We start from the raw sequence: 14,695 nt of genomic DNA, 5'->3' as shown, positions 1-14,695 counted from the left end.
ATCATTTGCATTTCAGCTACCACAGCTGTTTACTTCCCCACCTTTCATCCATACATTCTCTCTTGTTATTTGTTGAGGAAGAAATAGATCCAAATATTTATCATGTTTTTAGTGTCAGTGACCTTTGTAATGCAACATTGCCCCAGTAACCTTATGTGGAAGAAAATACTCTCACTACTAATAACAAATACTACAAATAATACAAGATGTGAAACTAAGTTTATGCAATGAAGTAAGACATGTGTCTCAAATACCTGCCATATCATTATGTTTAAAAGCACACTTCTGAGCACAGCAAAGGCGTATTCCTTGAAGAGTAGAAGGATGACTTAACTCATCATAAAAAACAGCATCTTTATCCTTAAGAAGGGCTTCAAAAAATCCAGCATTTGCACTAAAACAATTTATGTAGAGCAAAGCAGATTCCCTACAATGAAACTTTGCAAGTTTTGCTTCAAGTTCCTGTGGAAACATATGCAGGTACCTTTAATATAACAGATAATCTTTTCATCAAGGATTTTTTCTGTAAGTGAAGACCAAAATACTTACCTTGTGTAAACAATGAGTTCCAGATATAAAACGAACTGAAGCAAGTCCAGCACCAAATTCATCAAGAGCAGCTTTAGCTGCACATATAACATCAGGATGAGTCTGTAGTTGAAATAAAATATAATGGTGCATGATACTATACAAAGGACATATGCAAAATAAAAATGACTGAACTGAAAATTAGCACTACATGTAGCAGTAACAACTGGATTACACCAGATGGACATACAAATGACAACAATTAAGGAGGTAGTTCTTTTGACAGAGAGAAACATAAGGGAAAGACCCAAATCTACTGAAGGGTTTATTACTTTAAAAACTGACAATAAGAGACAGAATACCAATAGTGAATAAAGAATGTAAGAGTACACAATAGCTCCCTACATATCACTACAATAGGGATTGTGAAGCCAAGATTAGACTAATTATAGATGCACACAGGAAACCATGCTTTGGTAAGTCCCCTCTGGAATACACCTCATAGAGGTCTTCAGAGTATGCATGTAGACAGCGGTATAGGTGTAGAATGTAAAACAGAGGAAAAGTTAAGCCAATAGTGTATAGAAACTTTATGCTTATTGTTTGATAATTTCTTACACTCTTTGCCTTTATCACCCCTCCTGCCTTGTCTTATTTTTTGCACTGCTTCCTCACTTCAAACTTTTAAATAGTTCTCCAGCACTATATTTCATTTTTGTCTATGTTTCAAGAATACTTTTTCAGTTTTACCTCTCATCTCCAACCTATCTATTGTGCCAAGCAGGCACAATCACTGAGCTTGTAATGTAGGCAGCAGTTGCTGAGTATAAGCCTGTGAGGACAACAAGACTGCTTTTGCACCACTGAGTTCATAACAGATGTTGGGTAAGAATACATTAAGTGCCACTATTTGTACCAGGTTGTTGTTAGGATATGAAGTAACAGAACCAACTGTAACCATTTCACAACCAGAAGTAAAAGTCAAAATTAATAATAGTCAGAAAATAACAGTATTATAGCAAGAATGCTAGCCAATGTTGTTATCATTACACTGCTGATAGATAATTAGTAGAGGCTTCATTCAAACATACTGTCTTTCTGTGGTCTACTGTATGACCAACTTTATAGAGTAAATCAGGTCTCGTGTTTTGCTCATCAGTCCTGCCATTAATGGTCTCTATCAGCATCAGATGAAATGGCCAAGTGCCACAGCCTATTAATATTATCTAAGATCTGTCTCCATTTTTACTTTGCTGTTTGGTGGGTGTATGCAATTATGAAATGTTATTAGTACTTTGGAATTTAAAGCCGGCCGCGGTGGTCTAGCGGTTCTGGCGCTGCAGTCCGGAACCGCAGGACTGCTACGGTCGCCGGTTTGAATCCTGCCTCGGGCATGGGTGTGTGTGATGTCCTTAGGTTAGTTAGGTTTAAGTAGTTCTAAGTTCTAGGGGACTTATGACCTAAGATGTTGAGTCCCATAGTGCTCAGAGCCATTTTTGGAATTTAAATATAAGGTATTATAAGATCATTTTTGTTACTTCTCCTTTCCTGTCCATTGTATCTCTACTACAATTAAGACCAACTTTCCTTATCCTCAAATGATTTTCCCCATTCCTCTCTGTCTTCTTATTTCAGGTAATTAACTATACAAACTTTTTTGAGTTATTAAATGGAAATGGAATAGTTTGAAGGGCTGAAAACTGTATTTCCAAATGTAGAAGGATTGGCAAAAGGACATACTCATAAATGAGCTTTAAATTAAAAAAGGAGGCATGCTTATCAGTTGTGCTTGATACCAAAGTGTTCCTAAAGGTATGCATCACAGCACAGTACAGAATTTTAACTTACTAAATATAATTAACACATTTATGTCAGTTTTCTCAAGCCCAGTGATGAATGTTCATATTGCAGCAACTGACAATTAGATTCTTCCAAAATTTCAGAAATCACTAACTTCTTATGATATATTATTTATCACAAAATTTGAAACTAAATCTTAACAAAATGTGAAGGTTTATCCTCTCTTTTTCTACTGTGAATTCATATTTAAATGATTTTTTAAAGGTGCTGGCCAATGAACAGGCATGTAAAAAAAAATGTGGCAAAATTGAACTATAAATTTCATTGTTGACTAACAAAACCCCTGTCTCACACAAACAGAAAATTCAGTCTCCTGATCTGAGGCTGACTGGAGTGTGAAGCAAGTTCAGGTGGGATGGGCAGTAAAAAAAAAAGGGTAAAGTTTGCTGGAAAAACATAGGGAAAAAGGGGCAGAGTACCAAGGGAAGAACACTCAGTAACAGAAACAAAAATGGATAGAAAAGGCTCGAAGGTAGGAGACAGATGAAAAAAAAGGACCAATGTTGTGTGCAAGAGGGACAGGGTGGGTATGGGGGATGGGCTGAGTGGAGCAGGAGCTGAAATGGGATGAGAAGAAGAGAGGAAATGGGAGGAGGAGCAAATGGGGTACAGGAACTAGCAGAGATTGAAGCTGGGAGGGGATTACATATACTTATTTGTTCACTATGCTCCACAGATTCCATCAAGAAGAAGAACCTTCAGGGATGGAGAGCAAGTTGAGGTATACATTAAAAAAAGAGAAGTAAATCATAAAAAATTAATCAGCAGATTCCATTCATAATAAATAATTACTAAACTGCATAATACTATTTTTGGTTATGCTAGCTAAATTTAACCTAGAAAATTTAAAAGAAAGTTATTTCTTAGGTAAATAAGATGCTGCTCCCTCAATTATATTAAACAGCTGCCACTTGTCTCCTTAATAATTACTTGATTACAATGATATGTTTCAAAGAAAATATTTACTCACATCTGTAAATACAGATGTTTGTTCCCAGTACACTAGTACTTGTCATGTAGTGGAAAGCAATTCCCAAAATCTTGTTTTATTTTACATGGAACATTGTTGATTACTTTTGACAACAGTGAATAACATCTTTCTAACCCCTAGACTTGGAGACAAAAGCTATATGGACATAATTTTTGTGACTAGTACTGTGTTTTACCACTCAAAATTGAGATGCAACTGATTTTTATTATCAAAACAAAACAAAAAAAACCCATAAAGGAGTAAGTGTGCTGGGAAGTTATTTTAAGAATTCCAAGATATTTCACAAGACCTCTGCAAGATGTCTGGTATCCACTCTATAAGAAAGTTGTTCAACCACTGATCCTAAAGGCACAGATATAGTGAAGCAGCAGATATGACTTCTGACATTGGAAGACCTTTGTGAGAAGATTTTCAGATATAGTTCTGTTGAATAGTTAAAATTGAAATCTCCACTTGAGAAACAACACAATCAAGCTGCAGTCACTAGTATGTACTCAACTGAAATATATCTTATATCAATCTGAATTTTGCTCTGATTGTTGCCAGCATCATATTTAAAGTACCAGGGAAGCATGTTGCTAGCCTTACTTGCACCAATGTTAGCACTGAATAGGGGATCATGGAGGAATTTTATAAGGGGGACTATGCTCCAGACTGAACACTGAAAGGCATAATCAGTCTTAAATGATGATGATGATGATGATGATGATGATCAATCTGAATGTTTGTAGAAAATCTTGCTGAATTTTGTTTCATGTTGTTTTTCTCATGGTGCATATTATGTGCAGAAATTTTGTTCATTTTCTGTGTATTGTGTAAAAAAAATGTTGTTTTAACCATTTTTTTACAGATAATAATTATTTTAATAATTTTGTATCATAATAATGAGTTACTTATTATTTTCAATTAGCAAAATACATGTACTTGAAACACTAAAAAAATATCCATTAATAGGTCTTGCATCTAAGTCTATTACATGGGTATGAGCCATGAGGTAAGGGACTGGGAGCAGGGGTTCTGTAAGGATGGACGAGTATATTGTGTAGGTTTGGTGGACGGCAGAATATCACTGTAGGAGGGTGGGAAGGATAGTGGGCAAGAAAATTTCTCATTTCAGGGTATAACAGAACATACAATCATGTATGTCAGTAATTTCTTTCCGTGTAATGTTTTATGTAAATATAGCCTTTGTCTGCAAGTTTAACAACTAAGAGACTGTTATCTTTGGTCATGCGGGAAGGAGGTGGATCTTTGGAAGAGGTGGTTGGCAGTCTTTTGATCTGGAGCGTGGGTTGAAGGAGGTGTTGATACACATGTGGTGGAAAACAATGTCTTAGTTCATATTAGTGTAGACGTGTTAAATGTGAATAAATGAATTAAATAGTGATGTGCAAAACTAATGTAACGCTTGCTCCCTAAATATCAAAATACCACGTCACCCTACAAACCAGTTAGTCTCATCCAAACACAAAGAAAACCACGGGAAGTTCGCAGTGGAATCACCTCTAGACTTCACGAAGACAACAACGCAGCCATTGATATGTGTTAAGTACCAGACTTGTTAACGACCTCGGACTATAGATTTGAATCTCCTGTAGTTCCTGAAGTCACCATGTGAACGAAGGAGTAGGACAACTTATAGACTGTGGAAATTTTAGGAAGAGGTCTGTTAAAAGGGCACGATGAGATGTAATCAAAACCCTGGCAGAGAATGTAATTCAGTTGCTCCAGTTGCAGATGGTACTGAGTTATGAGGGGAATGCTCCTCTGTGGCTGGACTGTGGGACTTTGGGAGGTCGTGGGAGACTGGGAAGATAAGGCATGGGAGATTTGTTTTTGTACAAGGTTGGGAGGATAATTATGGTCAGTGAAGGCTTCAGTGAGACTCTCGGTATATTTTTAGAGGGACTGCTTGTCACTGTAGATGCAATGACCATAAGTGGCTAGGCTGTACGGAAGGGACTTCTTGGTGTGGAACTGGTGGCAACTGTTGAAGTGGCGGTATTGCTGGTGGTTAGTAGGTTTGATAGTGATGGAGGTACTAATGTAGCCATCTCTGAGGTGGAGGTCAACATTTAGGGAGGTGGCTTGTTGGGTTGAGTAGGACCAGGTGAAGCAAATGGGGGAGAAGTTGTTGATGTTCTGGAGGAATGTGGATAGGGTGACCACACCTTCAATCGAGATAGCAAAGATGTCTTCAATGAATCTGAACCAGGCACAAGGTTTAGGATTCTGGGTTTCTAGGAACGATTCCTCTAAATGGCCCATGGAAAGGTTGGCATAGGATGGAGCCATGCAGGTGCCCATAGCCATACCCTTGATTTGTTTGTAGGTAATGCCTTCAAAGGAAAAGTAATTGTGGGTGAGGATATAGTTGGCCATGGCAAGTAGGAAGGAGGTTTTGGTTTGGAATCCTTAGGTCATCTGGAAAGTTAGTGTTCAATAGTAGTAAGACAATGGGCAGCAAGAATGTTAATGTACAGGGAGGTGGTATCAATAGTGATGAGCAGGGACAGGAATTGTGTAGAGTCAATGGAGGAAATGGTTGGCATCTTTTATATAGGAGGACAGGTTCTGGGTAATAGGTTGAAGGTGTTAGTCTACAAGAGCAGAGATTCTATCAGTAGGGGCACAGCAGCCGGCCACAATGGGTCACCCTAGGTGGTTGTGTTTATGGAGTTTGGGAAGCATGTAGCAGGTGGGAGTGCGGGGAGTGGTAGGGGTAAGTAGAGAGATGGACTCTGGGGAGAGGTTCTGGGATGGGCCTAATGATTTGAGTAGTGACTGGAGATCCTGCTGGATTACTGGAGTGGGGTCACTATGGCAAGTTTTGTAGGTGAAAGTATCTGACAGCTGACAGAGTCCCTCCACCAGGTAATCCTTGCGGTTCAAAACAATTGCGGTGGAGCCTTTGTCTGCAGGTAGGATTACAAGGTCAGGATCAGTTTTTAGATGGTTGACTGCGGCTCTTTCTGCAGATGTAAGGTTAGTTTGCATGTTGAGGGATTTTGGGAATGATGGTGAGGCAAGGTTCGAGGTTAAGAAATTCTGGATGGTTAACAGTGGGTGGTTTGGAGGCAGTGGGGGTGGATCACGATTGGACAGAGGAGTGAACTGTGTTAGGCGAGGTTCAGTATTGGTATTTGGTTGAGTCTGATTGGTCGGGTTGGGGGCGAAAAAGTGTTTCAACTGTAGGGACCGGGACTCCTGGGAGAAGGACAGAAGGTCTTCAACGAGTTCTGCATGATTGAATTTGGGAGTGAGGCAAAAGGTGAGGCCTTTGGAAAGGATTTATATTTCTGTGGGACTAAGGTTTCTGGAGGAAAGGTTCATGACCGTGTTGTGGATCTGTTTAGGTTCTGGGTTCTGTGTGGAGGTGGGAGGGAGATTTGGAGGGTGGGGTAAGTGTAGTAGGTCTATGAGACAGGGTTTTCAGCTATTAGGGGACATGGGGGAGGTTTGGAGGTTGTTGTAGTGGTGGTGGAGTGGGTATAGGAAGTGAGAAGGATGGAGAGCTTTTTGAGGTGGTGTTGTGCATGTTGCTCAAGTTCCTGCAGGGCAAGAGTTTCGGTGTGTATTATGGGTTCCAGGTATTTGGGATTACATAGCAGGAGAATTTTGCGTATGGAGAGAAGTTACTGCAAGGAGGATTGGGTTTGGCTGATATGGTTTTGCAGGACTATGTTGGTGAGGGCTATGGACTGGCAAAATCTGGACAGGTGGAGGTCATTGTGGAAGGAGGGGTGGCAACCAGAGATGGGTAATTTGATGGTAAGGCCATTGGGAGGATTTCGAGAGACAAACAAAAATGCAGGAACAGTATGTGGGACAGGGATATGGCTAGGGATAAGGAAACTTTTCTGTACTGACGCAGATGGAATGAGCCAGGATCCATGGTGGTGTAAAAAAATGCGAGAAATTACATAAACAAGTAGAATTACGTCCGAAAAATTACGCAAAAATACAACCAAATACCTGCGAAAAATCACGAAAAGGACGAAATGGATGCACAAGGGGAAAAAACGATATGAAATCTGAGGAAGACAATGATAGTGGAAGGCGAAAACTCACTAAAATTGACGAGAAACTACAATGATCAAAGTAGAGAATAACTAATAATTCATAAATGTATATATATTACTGTGGGTAGCAGGTATGAGGGCATATAAGCATGAAGAAGAGGGATGACAATGTGACTGGATGAGATAGAGTTAGTATAGGATTAATTATATTAGCGGGAGTAATGTGGGACATAAGATGCTACACCAACAATCAGCATGGTCTTGAGGCCGTCTGTTGTGTGCGGCGGACATGGTTGATACAGTGTGGCTCATAAGCAGAGCATGCAGTGCAGTTTGTAAGGCAACAAGAGAAACACAGGAATGAAAAGAAAGAATGATAGCCATTGAGTATAGTGATACAAAGGAAAGTAGTAACAAAGGAAAACAACACAGGGTTAGATTGAAGAAAAGCCATGAGGTCAAAATGAAACAATGGAAAATCCAGGATGGAATGTAACAGTATTAGAGAAGGGAAGTTGCTACTCACCATATAGCAGAGATGCTGAATCATGATAACTACAACAAAAAGATTCACACTAATTTAGCTTTCGGCCATTAAGGCCTTTGTCAGCAATAGACACACATGCACGCACTCACTCACGCAGACACAACTTGCACACATGTCTGCAGTCTCAGACAACTGAAACCACAATGCAAGCAGCAGCACGAGTGCATGATGGGAGTGGTGACTGGGTGGGGGTAAGGAGGAGGCTGGGGTGGGGAGGGGGAGGGATAGTATGGTGGGGGTGATGGACAGTGAAGTGCTGCTGCAGTTTAGATGGAGGGCAGAAGAGAAGATTGTTGGGGGGGGGGGGGGGGGGGAAGTAGCAGAGAGGAGAGAAATAAAAAGAAATTAAAAGACCGGATGTGGCCAGCTGTGCAGTGCTGGAATGGGAACAGGGAAAGGGCTAGATGGGTGAGGACAGTGACTAACGAAGGTTGAGGCCAGGAGGGCTACGGGAATGTAAGATGTATTGCAGGGAAAGTTCCCTACTGCGCAATTCAGAAAATCTGGTGTTTGTGGGAAGGATCCATATGGCATGGACTGTGAAGCAGTCATTGAGATGAGGGATATCATGTTTGGCAGTGTATTCAGCAACACGATGGTCGACTTGTTTTTTGGCCACAGTTTGTCGGTGGCCATTCATGTTGACAGACAGCTTGTTGGTTGTCATGCCTACATAGAATGCAGCACATTGGTTGCAGCTTAGCCTGTAAATCACATGACTGGTTTCACAGGTAGCCCTACCTTTGATGGGATAGGTGATGTTAGCGACTGGGCTGGAGTAGGTAGTGGTAGCAGTATGTATGGGATCGGTCTTGCATCTAGGTCTATTACGGGAGTATGAGCCAGTTCCTGAATTTACTGCCCTCCAGGAAGCGTGTGGCATGCAAATTATTCTTGGGACTGAGACCTGGCTGAACCCTGAGATAGGAAGTTCCGAAATATTTAGTGAGGGTTGGAACGTGTATCGGAAAGACAGATTAGACTCCGTAGGAGGTGGTGTCTTCATTGCAGTTGACAAAAATATTGTCTCTACTGAGGTCGAAGTAGTGTGTGATTGTGAAGTTATCCAGACACGTTTAACAGGGGTAGGAGAAATAAAGTTAATTGTTGGGTGTTATTACTGGCCACCAGGTTCCACCGTGACAGTTCTAGAATCATTCAAAGGGAGTCTAAACTCTGTATCGCACAAGTACCCGGATCATGCTATATTAGTCGGAGGCGGGTTCAACCTACCTAGTATAGACTGGGATGTCTATGGATTCATTACAGGTGGTACAGACAAGCCGTCGTGTGAATTACTTTTGAACACATTATCTGAAAAGTGTTTTGAGCAGCTAAATCGACAGCCAATGCATAATGGAAATATTTTAGATCTGGTAGCCACAAACAGACCAGACCTCATCGACAGTGTCAGTGTTGAGACAGGGATTAGTGACCATGATGTTGTCATTACAACCATGGTTACGAAAATTAAAAAGTCAGTCAAGAAGGCTAGGAGAGTATTCTTACTAGAAAGAGCAGATAAGCAGTTGTTAGCATCCCACTTAGTAAATGAATTGACTTCATTTACTTCTGGTACGATGGACGTGGAAGAATTATGAGCAAATTTTAAACACGTTGTAAATCACACATTTGACAAGTATGTGCCGAAAAAGTGGGTTACGGATGGCAAAGACCCACCATGGTTTAACAGCACAATTCGGAGAATGCTCAGGAAGCAAAGACAGTTGCACTCGCGGTACAAGAAAGATCGGGAGAATGAGGACAGGCAAAAGTTAGTAGAGATTCGTGCTGCTGTAAAAAGAGTGATGTGCAAAGCAAACAACCACTACCACCGTCATACCTTAGCAAAAGATCTTGCCGAAAACCGAAGGAAATTCTGGTCTTACATAAAATCGGTAAGCGGGTGAAAGGCTTCCATCCAGTCACTCACTGATTAGTCTGGCCTGGCAATGTAAGACAGCAAAACGAAAGCTGAAATTTTAAATTTAGCATTTGAGAAATCTTTCACGCAGGATGATCAGACAAACATACTGCCATTTGAGTCTCGTACAGATTCCCATATGGAGGACATAGTGATAGACATCCCTGGGGTTGTGAAGCAGTTGAATGGGTTGAAAATAAATAAATCACCAGGTCCTGATGGGATTCCAATTCGGTTTTACAGAGAGTACTCTACTGCACTGGCTCCTTAATTAGCTTGCATTTATTGCGAATCTCTTGCCCAACGTAAAGTCGCATGCAACTGGAAAAAAGTGCAGGTGACGCCTGTATATAAGAAGAGTAGAAGGAGGGATCCTAAAAATTACAGACCAATATCCTTAACATCGATTTGTTGTAGGATTCTCAAACATATACTCAGTTCGAATATAATGAATTTCCTTGAGACAAAGAAGTTGCTGTCCATGCATCAGCACAGCTTTAGAAAGCATCGCTCCTGTGAAATGCAACTTGCCCTTTTTTCACATGATATCTTGCAAACCATGGATGAAGGGTATCAGAAGGATGCCATATTCCTTGACTTCCGGAAAGTGTTTGACTCAGTGCCCCACTGCAGAATCCTAACTAATGTACAAGTATATGGGATTGGTTCCCAAATATGTGAGTGGCTCGAAGACTTCTTAAGTAATAGAACCCAGTACGTTGTCCTCGATGGTGAGAGTTCATCGGAGGTGAGGGTATCATCTGGAGTGCCCCAGGGTAGTGTATTAGGTCCACTGTTGTTTTCTATCTACATAAATGATCTTTTGGATAGGGTGGATAGCAATGTGTGGCTGTTTGCTGATGATGCTGTGGTGTACGGGAAGGTGTCGTCATTGAGTGACTGTAGGAGAATACAAGATGACTTGGACAGGATTTGTGACTGGTGTAAAGAATGGCAGCTAACTCTAAATATAGATAAATGTAAATTAATGCAGATGAATAGGAAAAAGAATCCCGTAATGTTTGAATACTCCATTAGTAGTGTAGCACTTGACACAGTCATGTCTATTAAATATTTGGGCGTAACATTGCAGAGTGATATGAAGTGGGACAAGCATGTAATGGCAGTTGTGGGGAAGGCGGATAGTCATCTTCGGTTTATTGGTAGAATTTCATCTGTAAAGGAGACTGCTTATAAAACACTAATACGACCTATTCTTGATTACTGCTTGAGCGTCTGGGATCCCTATCAGGTTGGATTGAGCGAGGACATAGAAGCAGTTCAGAGGCGGGCTGCTAGATTTGTTACTGATAGGTTTCATCATCACGCGAGTGTTTCGGTAATGCTTCAGGAACTTGGATGGGAGTCTCTGGAGAAAAGGAGGTGTTCTTTTCATGAACCACTACTGAGGAAATTTAGAGAAGCAGCATTGAGGCTGACTGCAGTGCAGTTTTACTGCCGCCAACTTTATTTCGCGGAAAGACCTCTTGATAAGGTAAGAGAGATTAGGGCTTGTACAGAGACATATAGACAGTCATTTTTCCCTCGTTCAGTTTGGGAGTGTAACAGGGAGAGGAGACGCTAGTTGAGGTATGAGGTACCCTCCGCCATGCACCGTATGGTGGATTGCGGAGTATGTATGCAGATGTAGATGTAGATGTAGGTAAGGGATTGGGAGCTGGGGTTGTGTGGGGATGGATGAGTATATTGTGTAGGTTAGGTGGACGGCAGAATACCACTGTAGGCGGGGTGGGAAGGATAGTGGGCAGGACATTTCTCTTTTCAGGGCATGATGAGAGATAATCAAAACCCTGGCAGAGAATGTAATTCAGTTGCTCCAGTCCTGGATGGTATTGAGTTACGAGGGGAGTGGGACAATAAGGCATGGTAGATTTGTGTCTATACAAGGTTGGAAGTATAATTACTGTCAGTGAAGGCTTCAGTGAGACTGTTGTGACTCGCCAATCTTTCAAAGTGCTGCCGAGCAGTTACACGTGTTCTCTACATGCGGCACTGTCTGCCAGCCATGCAGCAGCAGTGCCACCTAAGCGGCCACCCAGCCAGCGGCCGCTAGACTCGGACTCAATTATGATTTGACTGTTAAAGTATACACACGTCTTACTCTGTTTGCTTGATCTGTGACTTTCATGTATTGCAACTTTCTTGAAATATATTTGCTCAACTTGAAGTTATAACAATTGGCAACGAGGATGAGATTTTTCTTTTCCATCGTTGACCCACATGATTCCATGGCTACTTTAGAGCAACTATTGCAAGATCTCATAGAACAGCAAATGCTTCTCACAAATGCAATTCATGATTTCATCGAGGCATCAAATGTGGGCCATCTCTCGTTGTTGTCTACTTCCTTTTCCTCCTTATGACGAGATGGAGGAAGACTGGTCTGATTACGAAAAATGTCTTTGACATCACTTCTTGGCATTTCATGTCGCAGACAAACAAACCTGTAAGTCTCTGTTCCTTTCATGGATTTCACCTCAAATGTATTGGTTGTTGTCACAATTGGCTCCTTTGAAAGGTCCTGCATCCTTGTCCTTTGTCTATTTTCATAAGCAAACGCATGTGGTAACCTCTCGTGTTGCCTTTTATCGTTGTCAAAAACAACCGAATCAATCCTATTGCGCTTGGGCTGCTGAACTTCACAGCCTCAGTGGAAAGTGTCAATTTGTTACTGAAGTTCACAAAGAATCCTATGCCAATTCCATGGTACAGAATGCTATTATCCGATCGGTGCCCAACAAAGAAGTTAGGCAACGTTCCCTTCAGTTGGAAAATCTGACTCTAGATGAAGTCCCATCCATCGCTCAGTCTTTTGAAATTTCTCGCGCCACTGGAGCGCAAATAGAGACGTGGGGTGATGTCGGGGAAATACAACGTCTGTGCGATGTTGATGAAACGTGTGGCATGTCCCCGCCAGCCGACGTGGTCGCAGTACACTCCCAAGCGCAGCCTCGGCCTAACCGTAAACAAACCTCTAAGAAATTGCAGCAAAACCCACTGCAACTTCCTTCATGTCCACGGTGTTTTACGAAACATTCACGAGAAGATTGTCCACAACGTTGGGCCGTGTGTCATAAATGCAAAAACAAGGGTCATGTGTCATCCGTTTGCAAATCCGACCGCATACATGATGTTCATGAACATGACGCTGATTCTGATTCTGTGTTGTCTGTCAATTGTACTTCTTCCCTTTCAGGGAAGTTATTCCTCACTGTCCAAATACTTGGTCGAGATGTTCGCATGCAGGTGGATACTGGTTCTGCTGCCATTGTCATCAATTCTCAGATGTATCTTCAGTTGGGTTCTCCAATCCTGTCACATGTCACTAGGCAATTATGGGCTTACAATAAACAGAAGATTTCTCTCTTGGGACAATTAGATGCTGAGGTATCTTACAAATCTGTTGTTCACACTGTTCCCATATTTGTGGTCGACCATAGTAACGCAGAGAATCTTTTTGGTTTTGATGCCTTTCGCGTTTTTGGGTTCTCCATAGATGACTCTGTCAATATCGTCTCTGATGCTATTCCTTATGCTCAATTGGATGCCTTGTCAATGACATTTTCGTCCCTTTTTTCTCCTGGGTTAGGCCATGCAGACAACTTTGAAGCTCATATCACGCTCAAACCCACTGCTCATCCTAAGTTTTTTCAGGCTCAGCCCATTCCTGTGGCCCTTCGTGATCAGGTCAAATGGGAGCTGGATCGTCTCACTGCTTCAGGGATCTTGCTTCCTGACACTTCCAATGAGTGGTCCTCTCCTGTCGTTGTCATTGCTAAGCCAAATGGTGATACTCATCTCTGTGGTGATTTCAAAGCCACTGTAAATGCTCAATGCCTTATCGACACTTACCCTATGCCTCGACCTGAAGAAATGTTCGCTAAACTTGCTGGAGGGCAGTATTTTTCTAAGCTTGACCTGTCAGAAGCTTACCATCAACTTCCTCTCGACACTGCTTCCTGGCAGTTTCTGGTCCTTAACACGCCTTTCGGCCTCTATCAATACCAATGATTGCCATTTGGGGTTGCCAGTGCCCCTGCCTTCTTTCTGCAATTATTGCTCACTGTCCCTGGGTGTATAAATTACCTGGATGACATTGTTGGCACTGGCTCCACCACTGACGAACATCTTCAAAATCTCCACACGCTTTTTCATGTCTTACAGATTGCCGGTCTTAAGTGTAATCTTCAGAAATCAAAACTTTTTCAGGCATCTATCACATACTTGGGGTTTCAACTCTCTCGGGATGGTATTTGTCTGCTTCAGCAAACTGTCGCTGTGACCGATGCCCGTCCTCGCCCTACATCTGTTAAGGAACTGCAGGCCTTCTTGGGGAAAATAGCATACTATCACAAGTTTTTACTGTCTGCTGCTTCGGTGGCTCAGCAGTTGCATCACCTGTTGCATAAAAACGTGCCTTTTCACTGGTCCGTGTCATGCAATGCAGCTTTCCAGAAATTGAAGACTATGCTGAAACAGGCCCTGTGCCTGGCTACTTATCGACCTGGCCAAGATCTTGTTCTTGCCACAGACACCTCTCAATAAGGGGGTCGGTGCAGTCCTTGCGCACCGTTTTTCTGACGGTTATGAACAACCCATTGCTTATGCCTTAAAAACACTCACGGATGCCCAACAAAAGTATTCTCAAATTGAGAAAGAAGCTTTGGCCATTATTTATGATCTTCATAAGTTTGGTGTTTTTCTCTATGGATCCAAATTTCATCTTGTTATGGATCACAAACCACTTGTTTCCTTGTTTCATCCATCAACGTCACTTCCTGCCAAGGCTGCACACCGCCTCC

The 14,695-nt window shown here is 41.8% G+C and overlaps 1 protein-coding gene across 1 annotated transcript in view; it reads right to left on the bottom strand.

Annotated features, from left to right (window-relative positions):
- Window positions 1–14,695, bottom strand: part of LOC124795950 (2-amino-3-ketobutyrate coenzyme A ligase, mitochondrial-like) — a 130,163-nt gene that overhangs the window by 94,158 nt on the left and 21,310 nt on the right. Inside the window, exons 10-11 of the mRNA XM_047260030.1 lie at window positions 550–651; window positions 255–462 (exon numbers count right to left, since the gene is read on the bottom strand). Coding sequence (XP_047115986.1) covers window positions 255–462; window positions 550–651 — 310 coding nt within the window. The remainder of the gene's footprint in view (window positions 1–254; window positions 463–549; window positions 652–14,695) is intronic.

This window comes from Schistocerca piceifrons, chromosome 4, assembly GCF_021461385.2.
Source record: "Schistocerca piceifrons isolate TAMUIC-IGC-003096 chromosome 4, iqSchPice1.1, whole genome shotgun sequence".
Lineage (NCBI taxonomy): Eukaryota > Metazoa > Arthropoda > Insecta > Orthoptera > Acrididae > Schistocerca > Schistocerca piceifrons.
This window is presented reverse-complemented; position numbering and strand designations above follow the sequence as displayed.